General features: G+C 58.2%; 2 protein-coding genes and 1 non-coding gene across 4 annotated transcripts; 1 reads left to right on the top strand and 2 right to left on the bottom strand.

The window, feature by feature from the left end:
• Positions 1-4,272: 4,272 nt before the first annotated feature.
• Positions 4,273-7,770, bottom strand: RPLP2 (ribosomal protein lateral stalk subunit P2). Of its 2 annotated transcripts, none has more exons than XM_007995349.3 (5): positions 7,399-7,770; positions 7,081-7,204; positions 5,780-5,828; positions 4,513-4,611; positions 4,273-4,386 (listed from the first exon to the last, which is right to left on the bottom strand). In XM_007995349.3, exons 2-5 carry the CDS (start codon positions 7,201-7,203, stop codon positions 4,310-4,312), a joined length of 348 nt encoding a protein of 115 aa, XP_007993540.1. In that variant the 5' UTR covers position 7,204; positions 7,399-7,770; the 3' UTR covers positions 4,273-4,309. The 2 variants fall into 2 exon arrangements, with proteins under 2 accessions (XP_007993540.1, XP_037854700.1); XM_037998772.2 differs by having other exon boundaries at positions 4,273-4,383; positions 7,399-7,526.
• Positions 5,611-5,744, bottom strand: LOC119624623 (small nucleolar RNA SNORA52). Its single transcript, XR_005240779.1, has one exon. It is a non-coding gene; the product is annotated as a small nucleolar RNA SNORA52 (small nucleolar RNA).
• A 249-nt stretch (positions 7,771-8,019) lies between the features above and the next one.
• Positions 8,020-19,735, top strand: PIDD1 (p53-induced death domain protein 1). Its single transcript, XM_007995146.3, has 15 exons — positions 8,020-14,780; positions 15,276-15,689; positions 15,970-16,179; positions 16,264-16,318; positions 16,465-16,666; positions 16,813-16,938; positions 17,316-17,495; positions 17,574-17,721; positions 17,819-17,954; positions 18,028-18,178; positions 18,274-18,397; positions 18,477-18,595; positions 18,684-18,797; positions 18,912-19,111; positions 19,350-19,735. Exons 1-15 carry the CDS (start codon positions 14,486-14,488, stop codon positions 19,606-19,608), a joined length of 2,733 nt encoding a protein of 910 aa, XP_007993337.1. The 5' UTR covers positions 8,020-14,485; the 3' UTR covers positions 19,609-19,735.
• Positions 19,736-19,772: the final 37 nt, after the last annotated feature.

Raw genomic sequence — 19,772 nt, 5'->3', positions numbered from 1 at the left:
ACTTGGGGAGGCCGCGACGGGCGCATTACGTAAAGTCGGGAGTTTGAGACCGCCCTGGCTGGTGAAATCCTGTCTCTACTAAAAATACAAAAATTAGCCGGTCAGGGTGGCGTACGCCTGTAATCCAAGCTACCCGGGAGGCTGAGGTGGGAGAATCACCTGAACCTGGGAGGCGGAGGTTGCAGTGAGCTGAGATTGCACTACTGCACTCCAGCCTAGGCTACAGAGCCAGTCTCCCTCCCAAAAAGAAAAAAAGAAAAAAAAGAGGCTGGGCGCCGTGGTGGCCCACGCATGTAATCCCAACACTTTGGAAGGCCAAGGTGGGCGGATCACCTGAGGTCAGGAGTTCGAGACCAGCCAGGCCAACATGGCAAAACCCCCTCTGTACTGAAAATACAAAAATTAGCGGGGCGTGGTAGCACATGCCTGTAGTCCTAGCTACTCGGGAGGCTAAGGCAGGAGAATCGCTTGAACCTGGGAGGCAGAGGTTGCAGTGAGCTGAGATGGTGCCACCGCACTCCAGCCTGGCCAGGTGACAGAGCATGACTTCTCAAAAACAAAACAAAATAAAACGCTGGGCACTGTGGCTCATGCCTGTAATCCCAGCACTTTGGGAGGCCGAGCTGGGCAGATCACGAGGTCAGGAGATGGAGACCATCCCAGCTAACATGGTGAAACCCCATCTCTACTAAAAAAATATAAAAAATTAGTTGGGCATGGTGGCAGACGCCTGTAGTCCCAGCTACTTGGGAGGCTGAGGCAGGAGAATGGCATGAACCCGGGAGGCGGAGCTTGCAGTGAGCCCAGATCGTGCCACTGCACTCCAGCCTGCTCCATCTCAGGAAAAAAAAAATTGAAAAATGAGTGAGAGGAGTTCGCGTGGGGCACCTCAGGGGTTCTGGAGTGCTCCCCTGTGGGAAGCGAGGATAAGTTGAACTTTGAAGGGTAAATGAGCAGACAGGGCTGTAGGCCCTCCAGGCAGCCGACCAGGACAGGCGAAGATTGTGGGGGAGTGAGGGGGAGAGAGTAACTGAGCCCCAGCGGTGGGAGAGGGTCAAACAGGGAGGACGTGACCATACTTGACTTGAAGAGACTCCTAGGCAGGGCGCAGTGGCTCACACCTATAATCCCAGCACTCTGGGAGGCTGAGGTGGGGGGATTGCTTGAGTCCAGGAATTTGAGACCAGCCTAGGCAACATAGCTTGATTCCATCCCTACAAAAAAATTAAAAAATAGGCCGGGCACGGTGGCTCACGCCTGTAATCCCAGCACTTTGGGAGGCTGAGGTGAGTGGATCACGAGATCAGGAGATCGAGACCATCCTGGCTAACACGGTGAAACCCCATCCCTACTAAAAATACAAAAAATTAGCCAGGCGTGGTGGTGGGCACCTGTAGTCCCAGCTACTCGGGAGGCTGAGGCAGGAGAATGGCATGAACCCGGGAGACGGAGCTTGCAGTGAGCCGAGATCACACCACTGCACTCCAGCCTGGGTGACAGAGCAAGACTCTGTCTCAAAAAAAAAAAATATATATATATATATGTAAAATAATAAATAAAATAAAAAATAAATATATAGATAAATAAATAAACAAAAACTAAGCCAGGTGTAGTGTACCCACCTATAGTCTCAGCGACTCAGGAGACTGAGGTTGGAGGATCGACTGAGTCTGGGCTGGCTGGGGGTGAACCATGATCGCGCCACTGCACGTCAGCCTGAGCGAGAGTGAGACCCCGTCTCAAAAACAAAAGAAGACTCTCCTGCACACGTGGGGCCTCTTCCAAATCTTCGGATGGTGGTACACGGCGGCAAATGCACTCTGGGATTGGGGAGGGAGGGCCAGGGTATGGAGGGCGGAGCCAGGTGTCAGGAGCCCCCTGTGCCTGGATTCTGGCGATGCTGCTGGAACCAGCAGGGTTCAGGGTGTGGTGAAGTAGGGATGGAAGTCCAGGGGCTCGTCAGGACAACCACTGACAGGGAAGCCAGGGACTTAGGGTCCTTCCCTCTCCAAGGAGAGGCCGGGAAAGGCCAGGGTTTGGGCCTTAGCCCCATTTGAGGGACTGTCACCTTGATGGGTGGTGCTGCCTCAGCGCAGGGAGACCTCTGCTCCCATTTCCACAGCTGGGTCAGGCTGTTTTGCGTACATAATCTCCAGGCCCCTGGGAGGCTCAGGAGCCAGGAACTGGGCAGTCCTTCCCAGAATCCTGGCAGGGTCTGGGAGCACCCCACCATTAGGACAAGCTCCAAGGGGCAGCTCAATGAGAAACCCCAGGCAGTGGGACGTCCCCTCTCATGGTGACCTCCGGGCAAAACAGGGCCCCTCCCTTCAGGGTCCAAGGCTGGAATTGCCAGGTCTGCCCTCTGAAGCCTAGGTCCACTCCTGCTGCGGGCCCCTTCCCTGAGCCTGGGCCATCCCCAGCACCAGCCTCACCCCTGCCCTGTTGTAGCGAGCACTGCTTCCTAAGCCTGGGCCATCCACAGCCCCAGCCTCACCCCTGCCCCATTGTAGGGAGCACTGCTCCCTGCACTCCTTAGCTGTACCTTGCTAGGGTCATTTCTCTTTGCTTCCTCCTCCATCTGCTGCCCCACCCCTACTACCCAGGTTCCAGCCTCCTCCACTGCTCACCTGGCTTTACTCCCACCCTAGTTTCTGCTTTTACGGGCATCCAAAAAGGTCTTTTTAAAAATATTATTAAGGCCGGGCACGGTGGCTCACACCTGTAATCCTAGCACTTTGGAGGCCGAAGCGGGTGGGTTGCCTGAGCCAAGAGTTTGAGACCAGACTGCCCAACATGGTAAAACCCCATCTCTACAAAAAGATACAAAAAATTAGCCGGGACTGGTGGCAGGCACCTGTAATCACAGCTACTCAGGAGGCTGAGACAGGAGAAATCACTTGAACCAGAGAGGCAGAGGTTGCAGTGAGCTGAGATCGTGCCACTGCACTCCAGTCTGGGTAACAAGAGCAAAAGTCCATCTCAAAAAGAAGAAAAAAAACAAAATAAATAAAAAGCATCTTGGATCCCTCTCCATCTCAGTACCTTCTGTGGCTCCCTGGCTCCCCCGACAACCCACATTGCTTCCCCTCCAAGGACTCTGCCTTCCTGCAGGTCTTGGCTCCCCATCTGAGGGAGGCCTCCCCCAGTCACCCCAACTGTCTTCTGTGCTATACCCTCCTGTTTATCCTCCCAGAACTAAGGAGGTCACAGAGCAAGTGCTCCCCACACCAAAGCCAGTTGGTGGGTTGCTGACCCCAAGCCCAGGGTGGGAGGGGCAGACCATCTTCTGGGTGCCTACATTGGCGGGCAAAGACCATGAGGCCCGGGAGACAGTGTACGGAGTAGGGCCAGGAGGGCAGAGAGGCGGGGAGGGGTGGGTGATGGCCTGTCCTTAGCCCCATATTCCAGGCCAGAGCCTGTCAGGGGAGGGCAGGCCCACCCCCAAAGGACCTAGTTCAGTGAACACATGGCCCTGCGGTCACTGCCCACAAGCCCTGAGCACATCTGCCCAGTAAGGCAGGGGTTGGCTGTGAACGGCAGAAAAACAAGCCTGAGGAGTGACTGCCCAAGTTGCTCAGGGCATTATGGCGGAGCCATGACTCCTGCAGGGAAACCCAGGGGCGTACACCACCCCCAAGCTGGACTCACTTCCTGCATGCACTTGTAAAGCCCAGGGGCTACGAATCCTGTCCTTGCAAGGCCAGGCACCAAGCCACCCCAAAGACAGAGCCCTGATTACGCAAACTCCATTTCAAATCATCTTCTCTGCTGTTCTTTTTACAGGCAGGATTTCTGCTGCTCAGGCTGGAGTGCAGTGGCACTATCATGGCCTACTGTTAACTTCAACCTCCTGGGCAAGTGATCTTTCTATCTCAACTTCTCATAGCTGGGACTACAGGTGCACACCACGCCTGGATAGTTTGGTTTTTAGAGATGGGATCTTGCAATTTGCCCAGGGTGGTCTCAAACTCCTGGCCTCAAGTGATCCTCCCTCCTCAGCCTCCCAAAGTGCAGGGATCACGGGCACGAACTACTGTGCCCAGCCCGTTCACATTTTTCTGGGGTGTACTCAGGAGCTAGGATACCGCTTAAGGCCCACAGGAAGGGGCCCCAGGCAGCTGTGATGCCCAGACTCCCCTCCTCATGCTCATTTTGCACCAGAAACCCTTCCCCAACACCATGTTGTCCACACTTCAGCCTCAAACCTGCCCTCTTTGATGCGAAGCTGGGCAGAGGCTACCGTCTGACAAAGTGCTCATGGAATACTTGAGGTATGTGTAAAAGGCTTTATTTGCAGGGGAGCAGGAATTTAATCAAAGAGGCCAAATCCCATGTCATCGTCTGACTCTTCAGACTCCTCCTTCTTCTCATCTTTCTTCTCCTCTGCTGTGGAAAAGAGGAGAGGCACGGTGAGCACTGCCCAAGTGCCAGGCCAGTCCCCCCATGGAGACCCCACTGCAGCAACACTGTCTGAGCCCCAGCCCCTTGCCCACTCACCAGGCCACCACTTACCTGCAGCAGGCGCGGAACCAGCAGCAGGTGCTGCAGAGCCTGGGGCAGCGGAGACGGCCACAGCCCCACCGGCAGGTACACTGGCAAGCTTGCCAATACCTACAGAAAGTAGAGAGGTAAGACCAGAGCAGCTGCCCAGTCTGGGAGGCTGTTCCACAGGGAAATCAGATGGCACCAGGGATGGCACAGGGCAGCCAACATATATGGACCCACCATATGCCAGTGTCTCCCGTTCTTCCGGAACACTCCCTCCCCTAGCCACTCCTCAACAGGGACTTTTCCTATCCAGAAACTTGCCTTCTAGGAATTAGGCCCACATTGCCTGCCTGCCCACTTTCCCCACCTCCACCCTCAGATGTCCATTGGACAAACATGGTTTTTTGTTGTTGTTTTTTTTTTGAGACGGAGTCTTGCTCTGTTGCCCAGACTGGAGTTCAGTGGCGCAATCTCGGCTCACTGCAAGCTCCACCTTCCAGGTTCATGCCATTCTCCTTTCTCAGCCTGCCAAGTAGCTGGGACTACAGGTGCCCACCACCACGCCCAGCTAAGTTTTCATATCTTTAGTAGAGATGGCGTTTCACCGTGTTAGCCAAGATGGTCTCGATCTCCTGACCTTGTGATCCGCCCGCCTCGGCCTCCCAAAGTGGTGGGATTACAGGCGTGAGCCACCGTGCTCGGCCTGGACAATGAGCATGCTGCTCCAGTGTCCACATCTCTGGCCACAGCCATGTGCTCGTGGCTTGGCCCGTTTGCTGAGCTGGCCCTGTCCTGGTCACATGCATGGAAGACAGGAACAGCTGCCCCAACAGCTCAACTTCCAAACAACTCCCACCGGCTCAGCTGACACCAACAAAAAACCATCTGCCCAACAAAGAGGCAAGGAGCCTGTGAACATCCCTGGCACCCATAGTCCCTGCCCCCAGCTCCTTCACAGAAAGCATGTGGTAAGAACTACTGATATGAACTCAGTTCTCCAGACACCAAGCTTCAGAGAATTCTGGGGAATGGCCTCAGGGCCAGGGGAAGTCAGGCTTAAGAGGCAGGGCCACCTAAACGTCCATTGAGAACACAGGGTGCCCCCTGCTGCCCTGCTCCTGGGAGTGTCTAGAAGCGCCCATGACATGAGCCCACTGGTGCCCTGCTCACTCCTTGGGTGAGGCTTCTAGGGTGCTCTGGTCCACAAGCGAAACCTGGCAGGCCACAGACAGACCGGCAGGGATTAGGATGGACCATGAAAACAAATGAAAGCCCCTCCACATCAACTCACCCTGGGCAATGACGTCTTCAATGTTTTTTCCATTCAGCTCACTAATAACCTGGAGCAGACAATCACACAGCTGTTACCAGGAAAGTGCAAATGTATCCCTGGCCCTATCCCTTCCAAAATCACAGCAGGACTGGGTCCCCCACATAGGAATACGCCCTGAAGTTTCTAGACCTGCACTGCCCAAAGGGAGCCACCACCTTCACTTGGTAAGTGATAAAATAAATGGACACTAGGTTTCTTAGACTTAGGACTGAGAATGGAACACACGGTGTCTCACCGCTTATGTTGACTACTCACAGGTATCTTCAACATGGGCAAAATAAGCTGTCAATGAAACTGACTTTGACTTCAGGCTGGAGTGCAGTGGTGGGATCTCACTGCAGCCTTGACCTCCCGGGCTCAAGCGACTCTCCCACCTCAGTCGGGGACAACAGGTGTGAGCAACCACACCTGGCTGATTTTTTTAATTGTATTTTAGAGACAGGGCTTGGCTCTGTGGGACTGCAGTGGCACAATCACTATTCCATGCAGCCTTGACTTCCCAGGCTCAAATGAGCCTCCCGCCTCAGCCTCCTGAGTAGCTGAGACTACAGATGTGCACCACTGCCTACAACTATTTTTTTTTTTTTTTAACTTTTTCTGGAAACCAGGTTTTATGATGTTTTCCAGGCTAGTCTTGAACTCCGAGGCTCCAATAATCCACCCGCCTTGGCCTCCCAAAGTGCTGGGTGAGCCACTCGCCAGGACTGCCTTTTTTTGTTTGTTTTTTAAGGAATTAATTATGCATCTCATTTGTATTAAACTTCCAAAACTCATTATTCACGACTTTGCCTCGTACGCATCCGGCTTTTTATTTTTTCCTTTTGAGACAGGGTCTCGTTCTGTTGCCCAGTCTGCAGTGCAGTGGCACGATCTTGGTTCAGTGCAACCTCCATCTCCCGGGTTCAAGCGATTCTCCTGCCTCAGCCTCCCAAGTAGCAGGGACTACAGGCACCCATCACCATGCCCGGCTAATTTTTGTATTTTTAGTAGAGATGGGGCTTCGACATGTTTGCCAGGCTGGTTTCGAACTCCTGACCTCAGGTGATCCGCTCGCCTCGTCCTCCCAAAGTACTGGGACTACAGGCGTGAACGACTGCACCTGGCCCCCACCCTGCTTACTTCTCTACCCGAGAAATCGCCAACTGGACTGAAACAAGCCTCTCCCCGAACCCTCCAGCATGTGGCCGGATCAGGCAGAAAAATCGCCCGTACGGAACACTGGGGCTCTACGGCGGCTGCGGGGCAAGGGCGGCAGCTACCTTGTTGAGTCGGTCGTCGTCCGCCTCGATGCCCACGCTGTCCAAGATCTTCTTGATGTCCTTGGCGCTGGGGGAGGAGTTACCCCCGAGGGCAGCCAGCAGGTAGGAGGCGACGTAGCGCATCCTGAGGCGGGCGGAGAGGGCGCGACGGCGGTGTTATCCCGGTGGCCTCCGGCCTGCCCACCCCGGGGCCGCCGGACGAGGCCGCGTGTGGCTCGACCAGTAGGCCTCCGTCCCGGAAAGACCCCGCCGCCCACCTCGCATCCCCGCGGACCCCGCGTCCCCAGCCCGCACCCCGGGCCGGGTCACCACACTCACGCGGCGGCGTCTGCGGCGGCGGCGGAGAGGCCTCACGCGTGCGAGCTCAGCGGTGTCAGGGAGGAAAAGGAAGGCGCCGACGCAAGGGGCGGGGGTAAACCGCTACCCAGAAGCCTCCGGGACCCGAGCGGGGCGCCGCATGAGGCGCCTCAGAATGGCGTCACGAGGCGCTCAGCCAATGACGATGGAGGAGAAGCCATTGACACTTCCCCCCCCGCCCCGTCAAGGCAGTTTCCGCGGCACAGGCGAAGGCCAATAGCTCCGGAAGTGGCTGCTCTTATAGCGTGGGGCGAAGGTCCCCCGAAACTCGTGGTGGCGACGGACGAAGCGAGCCCAAAGGGACCGCATCTGCCTTCGGTACCTAGCGCCCCCAGCATGCCACGCGGCGCCTACAGCTCCCAACATGCAGCGCGGCTGCCACACCCAGGACGCAACCTTTGCCCGCGAACTGCAAGTTCCATGGTGCACCGCTGCCAGAAGTGGCCTGCGCCGCCGGCCTACGCGGAACCGCACGTGGGCCCGAGCGGAGGCTGCTCGCGGTAGGCTCGCCCTGACTCTTTGGTGGTTCCCCGGCCGCGGCGACCGCTGACGCCATGTCCAGCCGGGCTCAGTGAGGTGAGCCAGCCGCCTCGGACTTAGCGACTGCAGCCCTACCTGGGAGGCCACCCCCGTCCTGCGAGGCCAGGGCGTCCTGCCAGAGGACGACCCCGAGCCTTGGAGGGCAGGGCAATGACGTGAGGCCGCGTCGCCCACTCACCCCTGGAAGGAGTGAGGTCCGAGCGGTCAGCCCCTGCGCTGGCCGCTTCGGCCCAGAACTGACCTTGGTGTCCATGTGGACATAGCACATCAGGGGACCCTGCCACATTCTCGGGTCCTGGGAGGGAACAGGGTTGGCCCTGCCTCCTAAGGACTTCAGTTCTTGTGCGAGGACGCAGGAGGTGAATAAGGGGGCGATCCGAGGGATAGGGACAGAGCGCGAGTTGGTCTGGGCAGCCTGAGAAAGTCTGAGATGAGAGATAAGGAGCCAACCCTGCCAATATCCGGGGCTAGCACCAGGAACAGGGGGTCAGATGCAGGTATCTAAGGTGCTAGCAGGTAGCGCCTGCTCCCGTGGGGCTCAAACAACAGTGCAAACCCTGGGATGTGTATACATCAAGCACTGGAACTCGACTTCACGGTCGCCTTCTGTGGCCTCGGTGTCATTACCCCCATTTTATAGATGAGGCAGTTGGGTACAGAAAGGTTTTCTTGCTCAAGGTCACACATCTGGGATAGAGGCGGGAAACCATCTTGGGAACAATGGGAGTTTTTTTATTTTGTAATTTTTGAGACTGGGCCCCATTCTGTCGCCCAGCCTGGAGTGCAGTGGCTGGATCACAGCTCACTACAGCCTCAAATTCCTGGCATCAGGTGATCCTCCCACCTCAGCCTCTTAGCTGAGACCACAGGCCTGTGCCACCACACCTGGCTAAAATTTTTTGGTAGAGACAGCGTTGTTGAGACATAGGCTCAAGCGATCGTCCCACCTGGACCTCCCAAAGTGCTGGGATTACAGGTGTAATCCCAGAGTCACCATGCCTGGCCAGGATTATGGTTTCATTCAATGTTTTAAGCAAGTCCCTTCACATTGGTGTGCAAGCATCACCACTATCCATCCCAACTTTTTTTTTTTTTTTTGATACAGAGTCTCGCTCTGTGGCTCAGGCTGGAGTGCAGTGGCGCTATCTCGGTTCACTGTAAACTCCACCTTCCCATTTCACACCATTCTTCTGCCTCAGCCTCCCAAGTAGCTGGGACTACAGGTGCCCACCACCACGCCCAGCTAATTTTTTGTATTTTTAGTAGAGACAGGGTTTCACTGTGTTAGCCAGGATGGTCTCGATCTCCTGACCTCATGATCCGCCTGCCTTGGCCTCCCAAAGTGCTGAGATTACAGGCGTGAGCTACCGTGCCCAGCCCCAACTTTTTTTTTTTTTTTTTGAGGAGTCTCACTGTTCCCCAGGTTGAAGTGCAGTGGCATGATCTTGGCTCATTGCAACCTCTGCCCCCTGGGTTCAACCGATTCTCCTGCCTCAGTCTCCTGAGTGGCTGGGATTACAGGCACCCACCACCATACCTGGCTAATTTTTGTATTTTTGGTACAGACGGGGTTTCACCATGTTGACCAGGCTGGTCTCAAACTCCTAACTCCAAGTAATCTGCACACTTCGGCCTCCCAAAGTGCTGGGATTACAGGCACGAGCCACTGTGCCCAGCCCCATCTCACTTTTTTTTTTACTATCCCAAACAAACTCTGTACACATTAAAGTCTGTATTCCCTGCTCCCCCACCCTTGATAAACACATTCTACTTTCTGTTCCTATGATTTTGACAACGGTAGGACCCCGTAAGACTGAAATAATACAGTATTTTGCCTTTGTGTCTGGCTTTTTTCATTCAGCGTATTTTCAAATTTCAAGTACCTACCTAAAAGGAAGATGCTAAGACAAATTTAATATAAATACAGAGTAGTTTATGTGGGCCAAGCTTGAGGATTACATCCTGGACATAGATTTAAGTTGCCCTGAATTTACACTTGGATGAGCCGCAGATATAAGTGGATTTTTAAATTTTATTTTATTATTATTATTTTTTTGAGATGGCGTCTCGCTCTGTCGCCCAGGCTGGAGTGCAGTGGCGCGATCTCGGCTCACTGCAACCTCCGCTTCCCAGGTTCACGCCATTCTCTTGCCTCAGCCTCCCGAGTAGCTGGGACTACAGGCACCCACCACCACGCCCGGCTAATTTTTTGTATTTTTTAGTAGAGATGGGGTTTCACCGTGTTAGCCACAATGGTCTTGATCTCCTGACCTCATGATCCACCCATCTCGGCCTCCCAAAGTGCTGGGATTGCAGGCTTGTGTCACTGTGCTCGGCCTGTTTTTTAATCGTTTGTAGAGATGGGGCCTTGCTGTGTTGCTCAGGCTGGTCTCAAACTTCTGGCCTCAAGCAATCCTCCTGCCTTGGTGTCCCAAAGTGGCAGGATTACTGGTGTGAGCCACTGCACCCAACCTACAAGTGAATTTTTTTTTTTTTTTTTTTGAGACGGAGTCTCGCTCTGTTGCCCAGGCTGGAGTGCAGTGGCGCGATCTCGGCTCACTGCAACCTCCATCTCCCAGGTTCACGCCATTCTCCTGACGGGGTTTCACGGTGTTAGCCAGGATGGTCTTGATCTCCTGACCTTGTGATCCGCCCGCCTCGGTCTCCCAAAGTGCTGGGATTACAGGCGTGAGTCACCGCTCCCAGACTACAAGTGGATTTTTAAAGGCAAAAAACGGGGACAGGAAGCAAACTGATACAAAGTTAATCAGGAATTCTCATTGGTTTACAGAAATGACTGATTAGTGATTGGCTATACATTATTAAACTCTAAGGTGTGGGTTATAGTGCCTAGTTTGGCATTATTAGGTTAATTTATAGCTACTTCTGGCAATACCAACCAGTTTCAAGAGACAAACACAAAGTGGACAGAGTGTGATTGTGGTCTCATTCTATGTTTCTCAGCTGTATAATTGAAAAGGAACCATATTCCCCAGCTAAGTGTTATTTTTTCATAAGGTTCATCCATTTTGTAGCATGTATCAGTATTTCAGGTCTTTTTTGTGTGTGTGTGAGACAGAGTCCCTGTCACCCAGGCTGGAGTGTAATGGTGCAATCTTGGCTCGCTGCAACCTCTGACTCCCGGGTTCAAGCTGTTCTCTTGCCTTAGCCTCCCGAGTAGTTGGGATTACAGGCGCCCCCACCACGACCGGCTAGTTGTTTCTGTATTTTTAGTAGAGATGGGGTTTTGCCATGTTGGACAGGCTGGTCTCCTGACCTCAGGTGATCCGCCTGCCTCGGTCTCCCAAAGTGCTGGGATTACAGGTGTGAGCCACTGTGCCCGGACAGGTCTTTTTTTTCTTTAGAGGGGGTCTTGCTGTGTTGCCCAGGCTGGAGTGCACTGGCTATTCAGAGGCGTTGTGCTATCACCACACACTATAGCCTTGCAGTCCTGGGCCTGCCTGCTTCAGCCTCCTGAGTAGCTGGGTATACAAGCATGCTCCACCATGCCGGACTTCATTCTTTTTTCAACCACTGAATAATATTTGTGGTTGGTTTTTATTTTATTTATTTGTTTATTTTTATTATTATTTTTTTTGAGACGGAGTCTCACTCTGTCATGCAGTGGCGCGATCTCAGCTCACTGCAAGCTCCACCACCTCCCAGGTCTACATCATTCTCCTGCCTCAGCCTCCCGAGTAGCTGGGACTACAGGCGCCCGCCACCACGCCCAGCTAATTTTTTGTATTTTTTAGTAGAGACAGGGTTTCACCATGTTAGCCAGGATGGTCTCGATCTCCTGACCTCGTGATCCACCCACCTTGGCCTCCCAAAGTGCTGGGATTACAGGCTTGAGCCACTGCGCCCAGCCTATTTTTTTATTTTTTTGAGACGGAGTCTCACTCTGTAGCCCAGGCTGGAGTGCAGTGGCCCAATCTTGGTTCACTGCAACCTCTGCCTCCCAGGTTCAAGTGATTCTCCTGCCTCAGCCTCCCAAGTACCTGGGACTACAGGCGCCCGCCACCACGCCCAGCTAATTTTTTGTATTTTTAGTAGAGAGAGGGTTTCACCGTGTTAGCCGGGATGGTCTCGATCTCCTGACCTCGTGATCTGCCCGACTCAGCCTCCCAAAGTGCTGGGATTACACAAGTGAGTCACCGCGCCTGGCCTTTTGTTTTTGAGAGGGAGTCTCACTCTGTCATCCAAGCTGGAATGCAGTGCCTAGATCTCAACTCACTGCAACCTCCACCCCCTGGGTTCAAGCCATTATCGTACCTCAGCCTCCAGAGTAGCTGGGATTACAGGCGCCTGCCACCAGACCCGGGTAATTTTTGTATTTTTAGTAGACACAGGGCTTCACCATACTGGCAAGGCTGGACTTGAACTCCTGATCTCAAGTGATCCACCCACCTCAGCCTCACAAAATGTTGGGATTACTGGTGTAAGCCACAGCATCAGGCCTGTGGTTAGTTTTTAAAAAGATCCCTCCAGGCCCTACGTGGAAGGGGCTGGGGAGAATGGAAGCAGGGAGTCCTGGAAGAGACCTGCTCGTCCCAGAGGGAGGGATGGTGGTAGCTGGGAAGTGGAAGGAAGAAGGAGCCACTGATATGACCTGAGTAAAGAAGCAGGCATAGCTGGTGGTGTCTGTTCCCTCCCCAAGCACCTGCTCTGCTGGGCGAGAAAGCTGGTGAATGAAGCACAGGCCTGCTGGGGGGTATCATGTTGGCGGGGAAGGCAGACAGGGCAAATTTCAGGTTCTCGGCTGGCTTTGACCCTCATCAGCTACAGGGCCTCGGGCAGTATCTGATCTTTTTTTTTCTTTGCTTGCTCTGTTGCCCAGGCTGGAGTGCAGGGGCACCATCTCTGCTCACTACAACTTCCGCCTCCCGGGTTCACGCCATTCTTCTACCTCAGCCTCCTGAGTAACTGGGGACTACAGGCGCGCACCACCACGCCCGGTTAATTTTTGTATTTTTAGTAGAGACGGGGTTTCACCATGTTGGCCAGGCTGGTCTCAAACTCCTGACCTCGTGATCTACCTGCCTCGGCCTCCCAACCTGCTGGGATTACAGGCGTGAGCCACCGCGCCCGCTCAATATCTTCTCTCTTAAAACCTCCTTCTCCCCTGCGTGATTCAAGGAGGGCAGTGCCAGGAGGCTCCCTGCTTCTGGCCCAGAGTGATGGCTTGAAAGGAAGGGTCTCAGCAGGTCCAGAGAGGAGGTCCCGCCAGGCTTCCCGGAGGAGGCCGTTGGGGCTGGCTTGGGAATGGCACTGCAATTGTTCAGGCTTGTAGCAGGGGTGGGTGCGGGACAGCCGCAAGAGGAGTACTGTCACCCCGGCCTGGGAACGCACCTGGGGCCGGGGCTGCAGCCTCGCAGCGGCCCGGGACCCCGAGAACCTTGGAAAGGGCGGGTTTCACAGCCTTCCGGGCGGGGCAGGCTGGACGGCTCCGTCCCCGTGGACTAACAGGAAGCCGAGCGCAGCTGCGCGGGCGGCTCGGCAGATGGACGGGTCGCGTCCGCGTCTCCGGGGCTGCGACGGGCGGAGGGAAGGCGGGTCAGGAAGGAGCCGGGAGACCGCCCCCGTGGACCGCATCCCGGCGCAGGGGGCGAGTTCTGACGGGGCGGGCTCAAGGGGCGGGGTCTGCAGTCCCCGCCCACCCAGAAACGCGCGGGCGGGATCCCAGGAGCCGAGCGCGCGCTGAGCAGCCCCCGTTTGCGCGCCGCCTGGAGCGCAGGTACGCGCCGGCCCGGGCGGGCCGCGGCTGGGGGAACGTTTGCTTTCAGGAGGGTGGGGGCCGTTCCCATCCCCGACGCCCGGGGGATCCCGAGCCTGCCTCGGGGCTGGAGCCCGCCCCCCACGCCATCTGAGCTGTCGTGCGCGGCGCACCACCCTCCCCAGTGGACCGAACTGGAAAGGGCGGGAGAGCTTTCCTCCAGGGCTCACGAATTGGGGTCCCGGCCCCAGGACCCCGAAGCTGCCCAATGGCTCACGTCCCAGGCCCTAATTCTTACACCGCCTCTCCTGACTTTCGGGGCGGTAGAGGAGGGTCACGGCCCTCCTGGCAAAGCCGATGTAAGTAGAAGGGGGGCTCATTTCCAGAACTGAGGGACAGCCCCGATGACCTCGCAGCTCCACGGCTCCACTGGCCAGATTTCCAGGACCAGGACTGAAGCCTCACTCCCCCCGCTCTGCTGCTAATAGTGAGGTCTCCCTGCCCGGTGCTCCTGCGAGCCATGGCAGTCCCATTCTCCAACCCTCTTTCCAGTGGTGACCCAGGCCTCGGGGGTTCAGGGTGACCACAAGGTATCCCCCACTCTGCAGCCCAGGCCCAGATGGCTCAAAAGCTCCCCACTCCAGCCAGAGTCCCTGTTTCCCCAAAGAGGGGAGGGCCCACCCCGACTCCCGCTCACTTCTCCTCCTGTCTCTGTAGCTTCCCTGGGCCCTGCCTGGACAGGCCTGCCTGCGTGCTGGGACATGTCTGGCCTCCAAGGACCGTCGGTGGGCGATGGCTGCAGCGGTGGAGGGGCCAGAGCTGGAGGCAGCTGCTGCTGCAGGAGATGCTTCGGAGGATACGGATGCAGGGGCCAGGGCGCTGCCTTTCCTGGGCGGCAACCGGCTGAGCTTGGACCTGTATCCCGGGGGCTGCCAGCGACTGCTGCACTTGTGTGTCCAGCAGCCTCTTCAGCTGCTGCGGGTGGAGTTCTTGCGTCTGGGCACTCACGAGGACCCTCAGCTGCTGGAGGCCACCCTGGCCCAGCTGCCTCAGAGCCTGTCCTGCCTCCGCTCCCTGGTCCTCAAAGGTGAGCTCCACCTGTTCTGGGCCCTGTCTCCATCTCTTGCTCTGCCCTGCCTCTGCTGCATGTCCTCAAAGGCAAACCTGGGTCCCAGCCCCAGCTCCAGTCCGCCCCTCCCGGCTCCCCAGGTGTGAACTGTTCTGCTCTTGGTCCTGTCCAGCCCCATCGCCATCCTCGGCGATCACCACCCACAATGTGAGGCTGGCTGGGCCCTGGCTCCCAGACCCTGAAGCTGCCCAGCGGGGGTCTCTCCAGACCACAGTGCAGATGATATTCCTGGGGAAGGTTTTGGGTGATGGTTCTCAGCTGAGATGAGCCGGTGGTCTCCATCCCTGCCTCCTTCCATCTGCAGGCACCTCTCCAGTGTTTCTGTCAGTCCCTGTCTGGTTGGGGTGGGGGTGGGGTGGGAGGTCGGTGCCTCTCGAGCAGCTGTTTTCTCTGGCTGGCAGGGTCGATCTGGGACCTGGCTCTGAGGGCCACATCCGCCTCCCCCCTTCCCAGGAGGGCAACGCCGGGACACACTGGGTGCCTGTCTCCGGGGTGCCCTGACCACCCTGCCCGCTGGTCTGAGTGGCTTGGCCCATCTGGCCCACCTGGACCTGAGCTTCAATAGCCTGGAGACGCTGCCGGCCTGTGTCCTGCGGATTCGAGGTCTGGGTGCACTCTTGCTGTCTCACAACTGCCTCTCTGAGCTGCCTGAGGCTCTGGGGGCCCTCCCCGCCCTCACCTTCCTCGCGGTGACACACAACCGCCTGCAGACACTGCCCCCAGCACTGGGGGCCCTATCCACCCTGCAGCGCCTCGATCTCTCTCAGAACCTGCTGGATACGCTACCTCCTGAGATTGGAGGCCTGGGCAGCCTCCTGGAGCTTAACCTGGCCTCCAACCGGCTACAGAGCCTCCCGGCCTCCCTGGGTGAGTAGCTGCTGTACCCCTGGCACACTGGCCCCACGGGAGGACCCCTGAAGCCTGCCTGTCTTTCGCAGGGGCCTCTGCACCCACAGGCTTGGTCCACAGCTGCCTCTTGGGAGTCCCTCCACCTCCCTGGCCTTTGAGACTCCCTCAGCGGCTTTGTCAGAGTTCTCTGAGCCCAGCTGTGGAGAGTCTGAAATGGCTGCTCTGGGAGGCAGTGGCAGGAGTGTCCCAGTGCCACGGGCCAGGCTGGTGCCAAGCCTAAGCCAGCACCTGCCCGCAGCGGGTCTTCGGTCCTTGCGGCTCCTTGTCCTGCACAGCAACCTCCTGGCATCTGTGCCAGCCGGCCTGGCCCGCCTCCCACTCCTCACCCGGCTCGACCTGAGGGACAACCAGCTCCGGGACCTGCCCCCTGAGCTGCTAGATGCCCCCTTTGTGCGCCTGCAGGGGAACCCCCTGGGTGAGGCCTCACCAGACGTCCCGAGTTCACCAGGTGGGCTTGGTGCTAAAGGGGGCAGACCTGGGAAAGGACGTGGGTCTCCTCACTGTCCTGACCACACGTCTGTCCCCTCCACAGTGGCATCCCTCATTCCAGAAATGCCCAGACTGTGCTTGACCTCAGATTTGGACAGGTATGGGGTGGGTTGAGGGAGCTGGAGGAGAGTCTGTCTGTCTGTCGCCCCAGCCCCTCCAACACCTTCTCCAGAGTTCCTAGGTCCAGGCTCCAACACGTAGGCCCTTCTGGGTCTAACCCGTGGCTCGCTCCTTCCTCATTCAGCTTTCCTGTGACCCCTCGAGGCTGCTCAGTGACCCTGGCCTGTGGTGTCCGCCTGCAGTTCCCAGCGGGAGCCACCGCCACCCCCATCACCATCCGCTATCGGCTGCTGCTGCCAGAGCCAGGCCTCGTCCCCCTGGGTCCTCATGATGCCCTGCTCAGCCATGTGCTGGAGCTGCAGCCCCATGGGGTGGCCTTCCAGCAGGCATGGCCAGGGTGTGGCGGGGGGCAGTGTGTGGACCAGGCCTGGCTGCAGCCCTCACACCACCCAGCAGGCATGGCCAGGGTGTGGCGGGGGGCAGTGTGTGGACCAGGCCTGGCTGCAGCCCTCACACCACCTTTGCCTGGCAGAATGTGGGGCTGTGGCTGCTCTTCACCCCACCACGGGCTCGGCGCTGCCGTGAAGTAGTGGTCAGGACCCGGAATGACAACAGCTGGGGTGACCTGGAGACCTACTTGGAGGAAGAGGCACCCCAGGTGAGGACCACTCAGGCCTGCCAGTGGCGACTGGGGAGCCGCTGCCCTGAGCCGTGCACCCCTGCCCAGAGCCTCGCCCTGACACCTTCCACCCCGCCCTGTCCCTCCTGGATCCTGCTCCCCCGTGTCCCTGGCACCTTCCACCCCGCCCCATCTGTCCTGGATCCTGCTCCCCCGTGTCCCTGGTACCTTCCACCCCGCCCCGTCCTTCCTGGATCCTGCTCCCCCGTGTCCCTGGCACCTTCCACCCCGCCCCATCTGTCCTGGATCCTGCTCCCCCGTGTCCCTGGCACCTTCCACCCCGCCCCATCTCTCCTGGATCCTGCTCCCTGTGTCCTGACCCAGGCTCCTCTGACTTCCCTGCTCCCCCATCTCAGCGGCTCTGGGCTCACTGCCAGGCACCCCACTTCTCCTGGTTCCTTGTGGTTTCCCGCCCTGTGTCCAATGCCTGCCTGGTGCCACCAGAGGGGACATTGCTGTGCTCCTCGGGTCATCCTGGGGTCAAAGTCATCTTCCCCCCTGGAGCCACTGAGGAACCTCGTCGAGTCTCCATGCAGGTATGACCAGGGCAGCACCGAGGGTAGCAGGTGGCACCTCGGCCCACAGGCAGGTGCTCAGGGGCCTGTCTGCCTCAGGTGGTGCGCATGGCTGGCCGAGAACTGCAGGCCCTCCTGGGAGAACCAGAGGCTGCAGTGAGCCCCCTGCTGTGCCTCTCACAGAGCGGTCCCCCCAGCTTCCTCCGACCGGTCACCGTGCAGCTGCCTCTGCCCTCTGGCATCACAGGTGAGAGGTGGCCATGGGGCATACCTGGACCTGTGGCCGTAGGGTGGGGGGGGTCTCCAGCCAGGCGGTCTCAGCCCGCTGACCCTCCCATCCCCAGGCCTCAGTCTGGACCGCTCCCGCCTGCACCTGTTGTACTGGGCCCCTCCTGCAGCCACCTGGGATGACATCACAGCTCAGGTGGTCCTGGAGCTCACCCACCTGTATGCACGCTTCCAGGTCACACACTTCTCCTGGTCAGTGCCCCCCAGCTTTCTCAGCCCCCCTCCCCCCGTCTGCACAGCCCCCCCTCACCCCCAGCCCTCCCAGGTACTGGCTCTGGTACACCACCAAGAACTGCGTGGGAGGCCTGGCTCGGAAGGCCTGGGAGCGGCTGCGGCTGCACCGTGTGAACCTCATCGCTCTGCAGCGGCGCCGGGACCCTGAGCAGGTCCTTCTGCAGTGCCTGCCCCGAAACAAGGTGAGGGCGCGGGCTGGAGGGCAGCAGGGTGGCGACCAGAGAGCTGGGGTGGGGTGCAGGGCTTTGGGTCCCAAGCTACATGGGCTTCTCTGCAGGTGGATGCCACCCTTCAGCGGCTGCTGGAGCGGTACCGGGGCCCCGAGCCCTCTGACACGGTGGAGATGTTCGAGGGCGAAGAGTTCTTTGCGGCCTTCGAGCGCGGCATCGACGTGGATGCTGGTAGGACCTCCCTGTCCTAGAGAAGGAGCCTTACCGTCCTCCCTGCGCCCTCCTTGCTCAGCCCACCCCTGCCCCCTAGACCGCCCTGACTGCGTGGAGGGCAGAATCTGCTTTGTCTTCTACTCGCACCTGAAGAATGTGAAGGAGGTATACGTGACTACCACTCTGGACCGGGAGGCCCAGGCTGTGCGGGGCCAGGTGGGTGAGGGGGGTGGGTGAGGGGAGAGGCTCCCCAGGCCACTTGGGCAGAGGACCGAGCTCTGAACCCCATTTGATGCCCCTTCAGGTGTCCTTCTACCGTGGCGCGGTGCCTGTGCAGGTACCCGAGGAGGCTGAGGCTGCCCGGCAGAGGAAGGGCGCAGACGCCCTGTGGATGGCCACTCTGCCCATCAAGCTGCCGGTGGGACTGAGGGACAGCAGAGGGGCGGGGCAGGACCGAGGCCCGGGGTGACCAGGGGGACGTGGTAGAGTTGGGGTGGAGCCCAGGGCTTACTGCACTTTATCCTTCCAACAGAGACTTCGGAGCTCTGAGGAGCCACGGCGGAGGGCTGGCCTCTCCTTGGCGCCCTTGAACCTGGGAGATGCTGAGACCGGCTTTCTGACACAGAGTAACCTGCTGAGCGTGGCTGGGCGCCTGGGTCCAGACTGGCCAACTGTGGCCCTGCACCTGGGCGTGTCCTACCGTGAGCTGCAGCGCATCCGGCACGAGTTCCGGTGAGACTCCCACTGCCCGCTGGCTGCCAGCCCCAGAGCTGAGCCCTGGCTGCCTGGCGGGCCCACCTGATGCTGACAGAAGTTTCTTCCAGGGGAGGTGGGCGAAGGGCAAACACCAGACTGGAAAGGAAAGATCTGGCCGCAGTTGGCCCAAGGAGCCGGGAACTCCCCACACTCCGAGGCAGAGTGTGGTGGCGGGTCCTGGGCAGGTGGGTAGGACCCCGTCTTCTGCCCGCAGGGATGATCTGGATGGGCAGATCCGTCACATGCTCTTCTCCTGGGCTGAGCGCCAGGCTGGGCAGCCAGGGGCTGTGGGACTCCTGGTGCAGGCCCTGGAGCAGAGTGACCGGCAGGACGTGGCAGAAGAGGTGCGCGCAGTCTTGGAGCTCGGCTGCCGCAAGTACCAGGACGGCATCCGACGCACGGGTTTGGCCCCCAAGGACCCCGCTCTGCCTGGCTCGTCAGCTCCACAGCCCCCAGAGCCTGCCCAGGCCTAGGCCCCACAGACTTTGGGCTGGCCCAGACATTCCCCAGCGGATGGGCAGAGCCCCCACCTTCAAGCCTCTCCAGTGTGTGGGGACAGGGGTCCCCGTGGGCAACAAACCCGCACTGTTTCTTTCGCCATCTCAGAGCTCGATTTATTTGTTGGATGGAGAAGCCG

The sequence above is a fragment of the Chlorocebus sabaeus genome, chromosome 1, assembly GCF_047675955.1.
Source record: "Chlorocebus sabaeus isolate Y175 chromosome 1, mChlSab1.0.hap1, whole genome shotgun sequence".
NCBI lineage: Eukaryota > Metazoa > Chordata > Mammalia > Primates > Cercopithecidae > Chlorocebus > Chlorocebus sabaeus.
This window is presented reverse-complemented; position numbering and strand designations above follow the sequence as displayed.